This window comes from Tachyglossus aculeatus, chromosome 3 (genome assembly GCF_015852505.1).
Source record: "Tachyglossus aculeatus isolate mTacAcu1 chromosome 3, mTacAcu1.pri, whole genome shotgun sequence".
Lineage (NCBI taxonomy): Eukaryota > Metazoa > Chordata > Mammalia > Monotremata > Tachyglossidae > Tachyglossus > Tachyglossus aculeatus.
The window spans coordinates 19,971,948-19,988,003 of NC_052068.1; the positions used below are offsets into that span (position 1 = coordinate 19,971,948).

Below are 16,056 nucleotides of genomic sequence, written 5' to 3' on the forward strand. Positions count from 1 at the left end.
GGAAAAAGCACGGACCCGGGAATCAGAGAATTGAGTTCTAATTCTGACTCTGCGACTTATCTGGTCCGTGACCTTGTGCAAGTCACTTAACATCTTTGGGCCTCAGTTCCCTCATCTGCAAAACGTGAATTTAATGGCTGTATTCCTTTCTACTTAGACTCTGAGTCCCATGTGGGGACTGATGATCTTGTATCTACCCAGTGTTTAGTACAGTACTTAGAGGAGCAGCCAGGTCTAGTGGACTTGGGAGTCAGAAGGACCTGGGTTCTAATTCTGGCTCCACCACTTGTCTTCCGTGTGACATCGGGCAAGTCACTTCACTTCCCTGTGCCTTAGTTCCCTCATCTGGAAAATGGGGATTTAGACTGTGAGCCCCATGCAGGACAAGTTGAATACCTTGTATCTATCCCAGTGCTTAGAACAGCACCTGGAAACTAGTAAGCGCTTAACAAATACCACAATTATAATAATAATAATCATTTTTGTTAAGCACTTATCATGTGCCAAACACTCTTCTAAGCACTGGGGTAGATACAAGGTAATCAAGTTGTCCCATGTGAGACTCACAGTCTAAATCCCCATTCTCCAGATGAGGTAACTGAGGCACCAAGCAATGAAGTGACCTGCCCAAACTCACACAGCTGACAAGTGGCGGAGCCGGGATTAGAACCCTAGACCTCTGACTCAACAACAACTCTCTCCTCGACCCCCTCCAGTCTGGCTTCCGTCCCCTTCATTCCACAGAAACTGCCCTCTCAAAGGTCACCAATGACCTCCTGCTTGCCAAATCCAACGGCTCATACTCTGTCCTAATCCTCCTCGACCTCTCAGCTGCCTTTGACACTGTGGACCACCCCCTTCTCCTCAACACGTTATCTGACCTTGGCTTCACAGACTCCGTCCTCTCCTGGTTCTCCTCTTATCTCTCCGGTCGTTCTTTCTCAGTCTCTTTTGCAGGCTCCTCCTCCCCCTCCCATCCTCTTACGGTGGGGGTTCCCCAAGGTTCAGTGCTTGGTCCCCTTCTGTTCTCAATATACACTCACTCCCTTGGTGACCTCATTCACTCCCACGGCTTCAACTATCATCTCTACGCTGATGACACCCACATCTCCATCTCTGCCCCTGCTCTCTCCCCCTCCCTCCAGGCTCGCATCTCCTCCTGCCTTCAGGACATCTCCATCTGGATGTCCGCCCGCCACCTAAAGCTCAACATGTCGAAGACTGAGCTCCTTGTCTTCCCTCCCAAACCTTGTCCTCTCCCTGACTTTCCCATCTCTGTTGACGGCACTACCATCCTTCCCGTCTCACAAGCCCGCAACCTTGGTGTCATCCTCGACTCCGCTCTCTCATTCACCCCTCACATCCAAGCCGTCACCAAAACCTGACGGTCTCAGCTCCGCAACATTGCCAAGATCCGCCCTTTCCTCTCCATCCAAACCGCTACCCTGCTAATTCAAGCTCTCATCCTATCCCGTCTGGACTACTGCACTAGCCTTCTCTCTGATCTCCCATCCTCGTGTCTCTCTCCACTTCAATCCATACTTCATGCTGCTGCCCGGATTATCTTTGTCCAGAAACGCTCTGGACATATCACTCCCCTCCTCAAAAACCTCCAATGGCTACCGATCAATCTGCGCATCAAGCAGAAACTCCTCACCCTGGGCTTCAAGGCTGTCCATCACCTCGCCCCCCTCCTCCCTCACCTCCCTTCTCTCCTTCTACTGCCCAGCCCGCACCCTCCGCTCCTCCACCACTAATCTCCTCACTGTACCTCGCTCTCGCCTGTCCCGCCATCGACCCCCGGCCCCCGTCATCCCCCGGGCCTGGAATGCCCTCCCTCTGCCCATCCGCCAAGCTAGCTCTCTTCCTCCCTTCAAGGCCCTGCTGAGAGCTCACCTCCTCCAGGAGGCCTTCCCAGACTGAGCCCCTTCTTTCCTCTCCCCCTCGTCCCCCTCTCCATCCTCCCGTCTTACCTCCTTCCCTTCCCCACAGCACCTGTATATATGTATATATGGTTGTACATATTTATTACTCTATTTATCTATTTATTTATTTATTTTACTTGTACATTTCTATCCTACTTATTTTATTTTGTTGGTATGTTTGGTTCTGTTCTCTGTCTCCCCCTTTTAGACTGTGAGCCCACTGTTGGGTAGGGACTGTCTCTATGTGATGCCAATTTGTACTTCCCAAGCGCTTAGTACAGTGCTCTGCACATAGTAAGCGCTCAATAAATACGATTGATTGATTGACTGATTGATTGACTCCAAAGACCGGGCTCTTTGATGACGATGATGGCATTTGGTAAGCGCTTACTATGTGCAAAGCACTGTTCTAAGCGCTGGGGGGGATACAAGGTGATTAAGTTGTCCCACGTGGGGCTCACAGTCTTAATCCCCATTTTACAGATGAGGTAACTGAGGCTCAGAGAAGTGAAGTGACTAGCCCAAGGTCACACAACAGACATGTGGCAGAGCCGGGATTCAAACCCATGACCTCTGACTCCAAAGCCCGCGCTCTTTCCACTAAGCCACGCTGCTACTGCTTATAGTAAGTGCTTAGCAAATATTATCATCATTATTGTTATTATTACTATCATTATTATTATTACACAACAGAGCCGGAATTAGAACCCAGGTCCTCTGACTCCCCAGGCTGTGTTCTTTCCACTAGGCCATCCTGCTTCTCGATATTGTGATACAGGGAAAGCGTAGCCCAAAAGCCTCCTCCAGAAGCCCAGAGTAAAGTCAGCCTCACAGGAGAAATACAGGAGCACAATCAATCAATCGTATTTATTGAGCGCTTACTGTGTGCAGAGCACTGTACTAAGCGCTTGGGAATTACACGTTGGCAACATATAGAGACAGTCCCTACCCAACAGTGGGCTCACAGTCTAAAAGAGGAGAGCACAAGAGGAAGCTTTGGGAGAGAGAAGAGAATATGTAGCCTTTAACAAGGCAGAGGACTGGTTAATGGGTGCCAGCAACCCTGAAGGGTCAGTACACTTTGGTTCTTTTCTCTTTTATGGTATTTGTTCATGATAATAATAATAATGATGGTATGCAGAGAAGCAGCATGGCTCAATGGAAAGAGTACAGGCTTAAGAGTCAGAGGTCATAGGTTCAAACCCCAGCTCCGCCACTTGTCAGCTGTGTGACTTTGGGCAAGTCACGTAACTTCTCTGGGCCTCAGTTACCTCATCTGTAAAATAGGGATTAAGACTGTGAGCCCCACGTGGGACAACCTGATCACCTTATATCCTCCCCAGCACTTAGCAGAATGCTTTGCACATGGTAATAATGATGGTATTTGTTAAGCACTTACTATGTGCCAAGCACTGTTCTAAGCGCTGGGGAGGTTACAATAATAATAATAATGGCATTTATTAAGTGCTTACTATGTGCAAGGCACTGTTCTAAGCACTGGGGAGGTTACAAGGTGATGAGGTTGTCCCACGGGGGGCTCACAGGCTTCATCCCCATTTTACAGATGAGGGAACTGAGGCCCAGAGAATAATAGTACTAATAATGATGGTATTTGTTAAGTGCTTACTACGTACCACTGTTCTAAGTGCTGGGAAGGTTACAATAATAATAATAATAATGGCATTTATTAAGCGCTTACTATGTGCAAATCAATCAATCGTATTTATTGAGCACTTACTGTGTGCAGAGCACTGTACTAAGCGCTTGGGAAGTACAAGTTGGCAACATATAGAGACAGTCCCTACCCAACAGTGGGCTCACAGTCTAAAAGGGGGAGACAGAGAACAAAACCAAACATACTAACAAAATAAAATAAATATGTAATAAATAGAGTAATAAATATGTACAAACATATATACATATATACAAAGCACTGTTCTAAGCACTGGGGGGGATACAAGGTGATCAGGTTGTCTCACGTGGGGCTCACGGTCTTCATAAGCGCTTAACAAATGCTATCATTACTATTATTATTATTAGTTAAGTGCTTACTACATGCCAGTCGCTGTTCTAAGAGCTGGGGTAGATACAAGATAATAGGGTTGGACACAGTCCCTGTCCCAAATAGGGCTCACAGTCTTAATCCCCATTTTACAGATGTCGGAACTGAGGCACAGAGAAGTGACGTGACTTGCCCAAGGTCACACAGTGGACAAGTGGAGGAACGGGGATTAGAACCCATGACCTTCTGACTCTCAGGCCTGTGCTCTATCCACCACACCATGCTGCTTCATCAATTATGGTATTTATTGAGTGCTTACTACATGCAGGGCACTGTGCCAAGCGCTTACTATGCCCCAGGCACTGTATCAAGCGCAAGAATAGATACAAGATAATCGGGTTGGACACGTGCCCTGTCCCACATGGGGTTTACGATCTTAAGCCCCATTTTACAGATGAGGTAATTATATTCTAGTGATCACGCTACACTCACATTTGCACGTTTACTTCAACTCCTCCCAGCCTATTTGCCCACACCCCCGTCCAGGGTCTATTTTTGCATTCGGTAATGTTTGCTGCATTAATATTCAAAGAAAAGAGCTTCGTCTTAAAGGGGAAATGGGTAATGTACCTGGGGTTTTCTCACTGCCTTATTTTAAAAATCTCCAACAAATCAGAAGGACTCAGAACAATAATTCACGGTCTGTTACTCTTTAGATAAATATTAACCCAGTTATTTTTTTTCCCCCGGAACCAAACACAGTTAAAATACCCTGTGTAAATTTGCTCTTACTTTATTATTCTTGGCAGATGAACTATATTTTCTGAAACCTTGCTGGCTCTGTAATCAAACTTTAGTTTGTTGGCAAAACTACTGGCTTAAACAGGGAAAAGGCTAGTTTTCAAAAACTTTTTATGTTGCCAAATTGTACTATGTTGCCAAATTGTACTTATGTTGCCAAATTGTACTTCCCAAACGCTTAGTACAGTGCTCTGCACACAGTAAGCACTCAATATGATTGAATGAATGAATAAATATCAAACAGTAAACATCCTCAATTTAAATGCAGTAGTTTCCTTCAGTAGACATAGAGTTGTGGCAAGAACGATTATAACAATAAAAGTAATAATAATAATAATAATAATGGTACTTGTTAAGCACTTACTATGTGCCAAGCACTGTTCTAAGCACTGGGGTAGATACAAGGTGATCATATTGGACACAGTCCCTGTCCCACATGGGGCTCACACTCTTAATCCCTGTTTTCCAGATGAGGGAACTGAGGCCCAGAGAAGAGAAGTGACTTGCTCTAGGTCACACAGCAGACAAGTGGCTGAGACGGAATTAGAACCCATGACCTTCTGACTCCCAAGCCCGGGCACTATCCACTATGCCTTGTTATGTATGAAAAAGTTGAGAAATAATAATAATAATAATGATAATGATGGTATTTGTTAAGTGCTTACTATGTGCAAAGCACTGTTCTAAGCGCTGGGGAGATACAAGGTGACCAGGTTGTCCCACGTGGGGCTCAAAGTCTTAATCCCCATTTTACAGATGAAGGAACTGAGGCACAGAGAAGTTAAGTAACTTGCCCAAAGTCACACAGCTGACAATTGGCGGAGTCAGGATTTGAACCCATGACCTCTGACTCCAAAGTCCGCACTCTTTCCACTGAATCACACTGCTTCTCTATTCCATGGTGATTCAGTGGCAGGGGCTGGGACAAAACTCAAGCATCCCTCTAACCCTCAGCTATGTCAGCCACCAGATCTTAGGTCATCGACTAATTTCCCAGAGGCAAGGTTCACGGTTTTCATTCCATTCATTCATTCAACCGTATTTATTGAGCGCTTACTGTGTGCAGAGCACTGTACTAAGCGCTTGGAAAGTACAATTTGTGGGGCAGGGATTGTATCCTCCCTGATTAACCCCAGTGCTCAGAACATATTAAGTGCTTAACAAGTACTATCATTAATTATTAACAAAGGATCAATAACGACAAGAAATACAGAAGAGGTAGGAAGTAGACTGATGTCAATCAATCAATCAATCAATCATATTTATTGAGCGCTTACTGTGTGCAGAGCACTGTACTAAGCGCTTGGGAAGTACAAGTTGGCAACATATAGAGACAGTTCCTACCCACCAGTGGGCTCACAGTCTAAAAGGGGGAGACAGAGAACAAAACCAAACATACTAACAAAATAAAATAAATAGAATAGATATGTACAAGTAAAATAAATAAATAAATAGAGTAATAAATCTGTATAAACATATATACATATATACAGGTGCTGTGGGGAAGGGAAGGAGGTAAGATGGTGGGGGATGGAGAGGGGGACGAGGGGGATTCCATCCATTCCTCAATTTTTCTTTAATGGAAAAACAATCTGATGGGAAAGGTACCCTCCAACTCACTGTACTGCCTCTTTAACAATAATAATAATAATAATAATAATGGAATTTGTTAAGTGCTTACCTATGTGTGAAGCACTGTTTAAAGCACTGAGGGGGATACAAGGTGATCAGATTGTCCCATGTGGGGCTCACAGTTTTAATCCCCATTTGACAGATGAGGTAACTGAGGCCCAGAGAAGTTAAGTGACTTGCCCAAAGTCACACAGCTGGCAAGTGGCAGAGCCAGGATTAGAACCCATGACCTCTGGCTCCTAAGCCCGGGCTCTTTCCACTGAGCCACGCTGCTCTTTCTGTACTTGCCTCTTCCACCCTTGTGCCTGGATTAATAATAATGATAATAATAATAATAATGATGGCATTTATTAAGCGCTTACTATGTGCAAAGCACTGTTCTAAGCACTAGGGAGGTTACAAAGTGATCAGGTTGTCCCACGGGGGGCTCACAGTCTTAATCCCCATTTTACAACAGATGAGGGAACTGAGGCACAGGGAAGTGAAGTGACTTGCCCAAAGTCACACAGCTGGCAATTGGCAGAGCCGGGATTTGAACCCGTGACCTCTGATTCCAAAGCCCAGGTTCTTTCCACTGAGCCACACTGCTTCTCTCCCTCCCTCTTCACATTCAGCAGACCACTGCTCTCCCCAGCTTTAAGGCCCTTCTCAAAGTCTCATCAGCATCATCATGATGGCATTTGTTAAGGGCTTACTATGGGCAGATCACTGTTCTAAGCGCTGGGGAGGTAACAAGGTGATCAGGTTGTCCCATGGCAGGCTCCCAGTCTTAATCCCCATTTAACAGGTAAGGTAACTGAGGCACAGAGAAGTTAAGCAACTTGCCCAAAGTCACCCAGCTGACAATTGGTGGAGCCGGGATTTGAACCCATGACCTCTGACTCCAAAGCCCGGGCTCTTTCCACTGAGCCACACTGCCTCTCTCATCTCCTTGATACACTGCCATCTCCCCATTCTATTCCACTCCTCCCAACTGCCATTTCACCTAAGCACCTGGGGTAACTCTCATCTCCCCAGCTGCCACCCATCGCACTAGATATACTACTACTAATAATAATGATGGCATTTGTTAAGCGCTTACTATGTGCCAAGCACTGTTCTAAGCACTGGGGTAGATACAAAGTGATCAGGTTGTCCCATGTGGGGCTCGCAGTCTTAATCCCCATTTTACAGATGAGGTAACTGAGGCACAGAGAAGTTAAATGACTTGCCCAACGTCACCCAGAAGACAAGTGGCAGAGCAGGATTAGAACCCATGACCTTCTGACTCCCGGGCCCATACTCTAACCACTAGCCCTGACGACCTGACACCTGTCCACATGTTTTGTTTTGTTGTCTGTCTCCCCCTTCTAGACTGTGAGCCTGTTGTTGGGTAGGGACCATCTCTAGATGTTGCCAACTTGTACTTCCCAAGTGCTTAGTACAGTGCTCTGCACACAGTAAGCACTCAATAAATACAATTGAGTGAATGAATGAATAATAATAATAATAATGATGGCATTTGTTAAGCGCTTATTATGTGCAAAGCACTGTTCTAAGCGCTTGGGGAATAGACTGTGAGCCTGCTGTTGGGTAGGGACTGTCTCTATGTGTTGCCAACTTGTACTTCCCAAGTGCTTAGTACAGTGCTCTGCACACAGTAAGCGCTCAATAAATATGATTGATTGATTGATTGATCAGGTTGTCCCACGTGGGGCTTACAGTCTTAATCCCCATTTTACAGATGAGGTAACTGAGGCACAGAGAAGTTAAGTGGCTTGCCCAAAGCCACAGAGCTGACAAGCGGTGGAGCCGGGATTTGAACCCATGACCTCCGATTCCCAAGCCCGTGCTCTTTCCACTGAGCCACGCTGCTTCTCTCCAAAAGTAACATATGCAGAGTTAACAGCTCCCTGACATCCATGACTGACCATCATCATAATAATAATAATGGCATTTATTAAGCGCTTACTATATGCAAAGCACTGTTCTAAGCGCTGGAGAGATTACAAGATGATCAGGTTGTCCCACAGGGGGGCTTACAGTCTTCATCCCCATTTTACAGATGAGGTAACTGAGGCCCAGAGAAGTTAAGTGACTTGCCCAAAGTCACACACCTAACTGGCGGAGCCGGCATTTGAACCCGTGACCTCTGGCTCCAAAGCCCGGGCTCTTTCTCACTGAGCCACGCTGCTTCTCTATCAACAGAGCCCATCTGTTAAGCGCTAACTATGCACCAGGCACTGTTCCAACTTGTACTTCCCAAGCGCTTAGTACAGTGTTCTGCACACAGTAAGCTCACAATAAATATGATTGATTGATTGATTCTAAGTACTGGAGTAAATCAGCCAATCAATCAAGCAAGCCACGGCATTTACTGAGTGGTTACTATGCATAGAACACTGTACTGAACACTCAGGAGAGTACAATGATGAAATTAGCAGACATGAAAAAGGTTATAGTCTAGAGTAAGGTCCCGATGTGAGGTAATTAGGTAGGATACTATGTTCCACATGGGGCTCACATTTAATCCCCATTTTATAGATGAGGTTACTGAGGCCCAGAGGAGTGCAGCGACTTGCCCACGGTCACAGAGCAGACAAGTGGCAGATCTGAGATTAGAACCCAGGTCCTTCTAACTTCCAGACCCATGGTCTAAGCCATTAGGCCAAGCCGCTTCTTACTTTCACCCTCCCAAATGCTTAGGCGAGTGCTCTGCGCAGAGTAAGCGCTCCAGAAATAGTACCGACGGATGTCAATGTCCCTCACTGACCCTCAGTGACAAACTCCTGGAGAATGAAGACGGCCTTCCAGGATCTCTGAGGCTCTACTGAAGCCAAGAAGCCATTCTGAGCGGGCCACCGTCAATAAAAAATGGACTGTCTTCATCATCATCATCATCAATCGGATTTATTGAGCGCTTACTATGTGCAGAGCACTGGACTAAGCGCTTGGGAAGTACAAATTGGCAACACATAGAGACAGTCCCTACCCAACAGTGGGCTCACAGTCTAAAAGGGGGAGACGGAGAACAAAACCAAACGTACTAACAAAATAAAATAAATAGAATAGATGTGTACAAGTAAAATAAATAAATAGAGTAATAAATATGTACAAACATATATACATATATACAGGTGAGCGCCTGCCCAACAGACGGCAAAAGAGCCTGTTGACGAGGCAACCAACATAAGCTGTAGTAGTTGGATTCTCAATTAATTTCACCAAAACAGTCAATCGTCAATCACTCAAACATCCTGACTGCAGGTTCCAAGAGGACCCAATCCCCTCCTGGTGACTAGTTCAATCGATCAATCATCATCAATCGTATTTATTGAGCGCTTACTGTGTGCAGAGCGCTGTACTAAGCGCTTGGGAAGTACGAGTTGGCAACATATAGAGACGGTCCCTACCCAACAGTGGGCTCACAGTCTAAAAGGGGGAGACAGAGAACAAAACCAAACATACTAACAAAATAAAATAAATAGGATATGTATAAGTAAAATAAATAAATAAATAAATAGAGTAATAAATCATCATCATCATCATCAATCGTATTTATTGAGCGCTTACTATGTGCAGAGCACTGGACTAAGCGCTTGGGAAGTACAAATTGGCAACACATAGAGACAGTCCCTACCCAACAGTGGGCTCACAGTCTAAAAGGGGGAGACAGAGAACAAAACCAAACATACTAACAAAATAAAATAAATAGGATATGTATAAGTAAAATAAATAAATAAATAGAGTAATAAATATGTACAAACATATATACATACATACAGGTGCTGTGGGGAAGGGAAGGAGGTAAGATGGGGGGGGTGGAGAGGGGGACGAGGGGGAGAGGAAGGAAGGGGCTCAGTCTGGGAAGGCCTCCTGGAGGAGGTGAGCTCTCCATCCCCTCGCCCCCTCCTACCTCACCTCCCTTTTCTCCTCATTCATTCATTCATTCAATCGTATTTATTGAGCACCTGCTGTGTGCGGAGCACTGTACTAAGCGCTTGGGAAGTACAAGTTGGCAACATATAGAGACGGTCCCTACCCAACGATCATATTTACCTCAGTTACCCCATCTGTAAAATGGGGATTAAATCCTACTCCCTCCTACTTAGACTGTGAGCCCTTTGTGGGACAGGGACTGTGCCCAACCTGATTAGGTTGTATCACTTAGAACAGTGTCTGGCACATAGTAAGTGCATAACAAATATCACACACACACAAATAAAAACCAACCTGATTACCTTGTATCTACCCCAGTGCTTAGATAGGTGCCCGGCACATAGTAAGCACTTAACAAGTACCATAATCAATCCAACAGTGCATTAACAATAATAATGATGGCATTTATTAAGCACTTACTATGTGCAAAGCACTGTTCTAAGCGCTGGGGAGGCTACAGGGTGATCCAGTTGTCCCATGTGGGGCTCACAGTCTTCATCCTTTAGATGAAGGATCACACTCTTTTAGACTGTGAGCCCACTGTTGGGTAGGGACTGTCTCTATATGTTGCCAACTTGGACTTCCCAAGCACTTACTACAGTGCACTGCACACAGTAAGCACTCAATAAATACGATTGATTGATTGATTCATCCCCATTCTAGAGATGAGGGACCTAAGGCCCAGAGAAGTTAAGTGACTTGCCCGAAGTCACACAGCTGACAAGTGGCAGAGGTGGGATTTGAACCCATGAGCTCTGGCTCCAGAGCCCATGCTCTTTCCACTGAGCCACGCTGCTTCTCCCGATAAATAATGCTGGTATTTGTTAAGCGCTTACTATGTGCCCAGCACTGTTCTAAGTGCTGGGGAGGATACAAGGTAATCAAGTTTGTCCCACGTGGGACTCACAGTCTTAACCCCCATTTTGCAGATGAGGAAACTGAGGCACAGAGAAGTGAAGTGACTTGCTCAAAGCCACCCAGCTGACAAGTGGCGGAGCCGGGATTAGAACCCATGACCTCTGGCTCCCAAGCCGGGGCTCTTTCCACCGAGCCATGCTGTGCAGAGCACTGTACTAAGCACTTGAGCGAGTACAACATGGCAGAAGTGGTAGACGCACTCCCTGCCCACAACGAGCCAGTTCGAACATGCATGACTTGCCTCTCTCTTCCTCTCTAGATTTCTTTCCCCGATTCACTTACGCTGGACTTACATCATCATCATCAATCGTATTTACTGAGCGCTTACTATGTGCAGAGCACTGTACTAAGCGCTTGGGAAGTACAAATTGGCAACATATAGAGACACAAGCCCCAGGGATGGTAAGAGGTGAAGACAGAGAATGGAAAACAGAAAAGAGGAACCAATTCTGCAACGATGATGACCCATTCCAGGAAGAGTCCTCGATTGCCACAAATAAAACGGCACCTCACGGTTATCGGTGGCTTTAAGGTCACTCATCAGCTCCTGTCACGTAAATCGGAATTTAGAGAAGCAGCGTGGCTCAGTGGAAAGAGTACGGGCTTAGGAGTCAAAGGGCATGGGCTCTAATTGTATATATGTTTGTATGTATTTATTACTCGATTGATTCATTTTATTTGTACATGTTTATTCTATCATCATCAATCGTATTTACTGAGCGCTTACTGTGTGCAGAGCACTGTACTAAGCGCTTGGGAAGTCCAAGTTGGCAACATATAGAGACGGTCCCTACCCAACAGTGGGCTCACAGTCTAAAACTAAAGTAAATAAATTCTATTTATTTTATTTAGTTAATATGTTTTGTTTTGTTGTCTGTCTCCCCCTTCTAGACTGCGAGCCCACTGTTGGGTAGGGACCGTCTCTATATGTTGCCAACTTGGACTTCCCAAGCGCTTAGTACAGTGCTCTGCACACAGTAAGCGCTCAATAAATACGATTGAATGAATGAATGAACAGAGCTCTCCCCCTCCCCATGCCCCCGCCTTACTTCCTTCCCCTCCCCACAGCACCTGTATATAGTATATATGTTTGTACGTATTTATTACTCTATTTATTGATTTATTTTATTTGTACATGTTTATTCTATTTATTTTATTTTGTTAATATGTTTTGTTCTCTGTAACCCCCTTCTAGACCATGAGCCCACTGTTGGGCAGGGTCCGTCTCTATATGTTGCCAACTTGGACTTCCCAAGCACTTAGTACAGTGCCCTGCACACAGTAAGCGCTCAATAAATACGACTGAATCAATGAATCAATTCCGGCTCCGCCACTTCTCTGCTGTGTGACTTTGGGCAAGTCACTTCACTTCTCTTGGGACTCAGTTACCTCATCTGGAAAATGAGGATTAAGACTGTTAGCCCCATGTGGGACAACCTGATTGCCTTGTATCCCCCCACTTCTCTGGGACTCAGTTACCTCATCGGAAAAATGAGGATTAAGACTGTTAGCCCCATGTGGGACAACCTGATTACCTTGTATCCCCCCAGAGCTTAGAACAGTGCTTGGCACATAGTAAGCGCTTAACAAATGCCATTATTATTATTATTATTATTATTATTATCATTAGTCCGACTATGAATGGAGTGAAATTCTGGAGCTTGAAAGCCACCCCCACTTGAAGATCATCTGATTCAGGCCGCTGCAGGGTAGGGGATTCACTTCATCAGGTAGGGCAGATGATACAACCACAGATGGAGACTCTAATTTTCCTTTGGTGTCTGATTTAGGTGATGATATCTCTCCTCCTTTAACTGCAGGCCTTTTTCCTCTTGTCCAGTCTTTGTGGGACTTGGAAAACGATGGAGTCTCCTGTCTGGAATCCTCTCCATAAACCCCTCGACAGTAGAAAGCAGATATTAAACTGCCCATCTGCTCTGAATAATGATAATAATGATGGTACATGTTAAACACTTACTATGTGCCAAGCACCATTTTAAGCGCTGGGATAGATACAAGGTAATCAAGTAGAATACAAGTTAATCAGTCTTATTTGTTAAACACTTACAATGTGCCAAGCACCGTTTTTAGCGCTGGGATAGATACAAGGTAATCAAGTAGAATACAAGTTAATCAGTCTCTATCCACATGGGGATCTCAGTCTTAATCGACGAGGTAACTGAGGCCCAGAGATGTGAAGTGACTTGCCCAAGGTCACACGGCAGACATTAATTAACTCATTCATTCAATCGTATTTATTGAGCGCTTACTGTGTGCAGAGCACTGTACTAAGTGCTTGGGAAGTACAAATAGGCAACACATACAGATGGTCCCTACCCAAAAACGAGCTCATGGTCGGCGATGGTGGAGGTGGCGGAGTCAGGATTAGAACCCAGGTCCTTCTGACTCCCAGCCCGTGCTCTAACCACTAAGCCGCACTGCTTCTAATGATGGTGATACTTGAGTTTCTCCTCAAAGACCCTCTTCTCCGAACCCATAATCATTTGGTCCGTCTTCTCTGAGGTGACTTGTCCCAACTCACCTAGCTCAGGCACAGGTGGGATGGAAGAAACAAACCTCCCAACTTCCAATCCAGAGTTCATTCAATCAATCATCAATCAATCAATAGTATATATTGAGTGCTTACTACTTGCAAAGCACAGTACTAAGCACTTGAGAGGGGACAATACAACAGAATTAGCAGTTCTGTTCCTGGCCCATACCGAGTCTACAGCCTAGAGGGGGAGACTGACATGAATATAGTAAGCGCTTAATAAATGCTATCAAAAAAAATATGAATACATAATTTATAAGCAATTTATAAGTCTCCTAGTAGATAGAGCATGGGCCTGGGAATCAGGAGGACCTGGGTTCTAATCTTGACTCTGCCATTTGCCTGCTGTGAGACCTCGGGCAAGTCACTTCACTTCTCTGTGCCCCAGTTACCTCATCTGTAAAACGGGGATTTTTGAATGTGAGCCCCATGGGGGACAGGGACTGTGTCCAACCTGATTACACTGTATCTACCCCAGTGCTTAGAACAGTGCTTGACACATAGTAAGCTCCTAACAAATATCGTTATTATTATTATTAAATCTGTAAGTTATATATGATAATGTATGTCACTTATACAAGTAATTTATAACAGGCAATTTAAAGATATGGACATAATAATAACAATAATTAGGGTATTTCCTAAGCGCTTACTTTTTGTCAGACACTGTACTAAGCGCTGGGGTGGATTCAAGCAAAGCAGGTTGGGCACAGTCCCTGTCATTCATTCATTCAATCGTATGTATTGAGCGCTTACTGTATGCAGAGCACTGTACTAAGCGCTTGGGAAGTACACATCGGCAACATATACAGACGGTCCCTACCCAACAACGGGCTCACAGTGTAGAAGGGGGAGACAGACAACAAAACGAAACATGTAGACAGGTGTCAAAAGCATCAGAACAAATAGAATTATAGCTATATGCACATCATCCACAAAATAAATAGAATAGTAAATATGTACTGTGGGGGGGGTGGGGAGGAGGAGAGGAAAAAGGGGGCTCAGTTTGGGAAGGCCTTCTGGACCGAGGGCAGGCCTACTGTCCCACAAGAGGGGCTCACAGCCTCAATCCCCATTTTACAGATGAGGTCACTGAGGCCCAGAGAAGTGAAGCGACGCACAGCAGACAAGTGGCATGACCCTGTGGTTCCCAGACCAGAGCCCTATCCACTCCGCCACCCGGGGTTGGTCCCCACCCTTCCCGCCCCCCGAGTCTGCCGGCTGGCGCCTCACCTTCGGAGATGGCCTTCTTCACGGCGGCCACGTAGGCCTCGGGCTCGTCGTCGTAGGTGAGCTCCTGCCACAGGGCCCAGTCCTCGAAGAAGGCCGGGAAATCCTCCGAGTCGTCCACCCCGCAGAACAGGCGGATCACCCTGTGCGGGGGCCGGAGGGCCCACCGGAGGCCGCCCAGCACGGCCGGCCGGTAGAAGCTCCGCACCAGCTCGGCGGACAGGAGCACGACGATGCAGCGACTCTTGGCGAAGAAGCTCAAGTCCTCTGTGGCGATGGCCTCGCCGGCGTTCAGCTCGTAGGTCAGGACGGGTTGGTGGCGCACCTGCCGGCTCGACTGGAAGACTTTTTGGAGGTACTGGGACCACTCTCTTGCGTCCTGGCTGAAGACGATCAGAATGTCACATTCCTCCGGGGCTCCTGGGGGGGAAATGAGGCGGGTTACGGCAGCCCCGCTCCAGCTCTGGCTCCCTCAGCTTTAGCGGGGCCGGACTGGGCCCAGTGGGAACACATGCATTTGTATATATGTATATAATAATAATAATAATAATAATAATGGCATTTGTTAAGCACTTACTATGTGCAGAGCACTGTTCTAAGCGCTGAGGGTGGATACAAGGCGATCAAATTGTCCCACGTGGGGCTCACAGTCTTCATCCCCATTTTACAGATAACTGAGGCATAGAGAAGTTAAGTGACTTGCCCAAGGTCACACAGCAGACACGTGGCGGAGTCGGGATTCGAACCCATGACCTCTGACTCCAAAGCCTGGGCTCTTTCCAATGAGCCACGCTGCTTCTCGTGGCTCATATATACATATACGTGTATATATGTATGCATATGTACATACATATATATATATGTATACGTGTGCATATATATCAATCAATCAATCGTATTTATTGGGCGCTTACTGTGTGCAGAGCACTGTACTATGCGCTTGGGAAGTACAAGTTGGCAACATATAGAGACGGTCCCTACCCAACAGTGGGCTCACAGTCTAAAAGGGGGAGACAATATATATGTACATATATGCACATATATGTACATACATATATACAAACATATGTATATAT

General features: G+C 45.8%; 1 protein-coding gene across 1 annotated transcript in view; it reads right to left on the bottom strand.

Moving 5' to 3' along the window:
- PIK3AP1 (phosphoinositide-3-kinase adaptor protein 1) overlaps nucleotides 1-16,056 on the bottom strand; it is a 197,880-nt gene that overhangs the window by 158,537 nt on the left and 23,287 nt on the right. Inside the window, exon 2 of the mRNA XM_038743874.1 lies at nucleotides 14,984-15,400. Coding sequence (XP_038599802.1) covers nucleotides 14,984-15,400 — 417 coding nt within the window. The remainder of the gene's footprint in view (nucleotides 1-14,983; nucleotides 15,401-16,056) is intronic.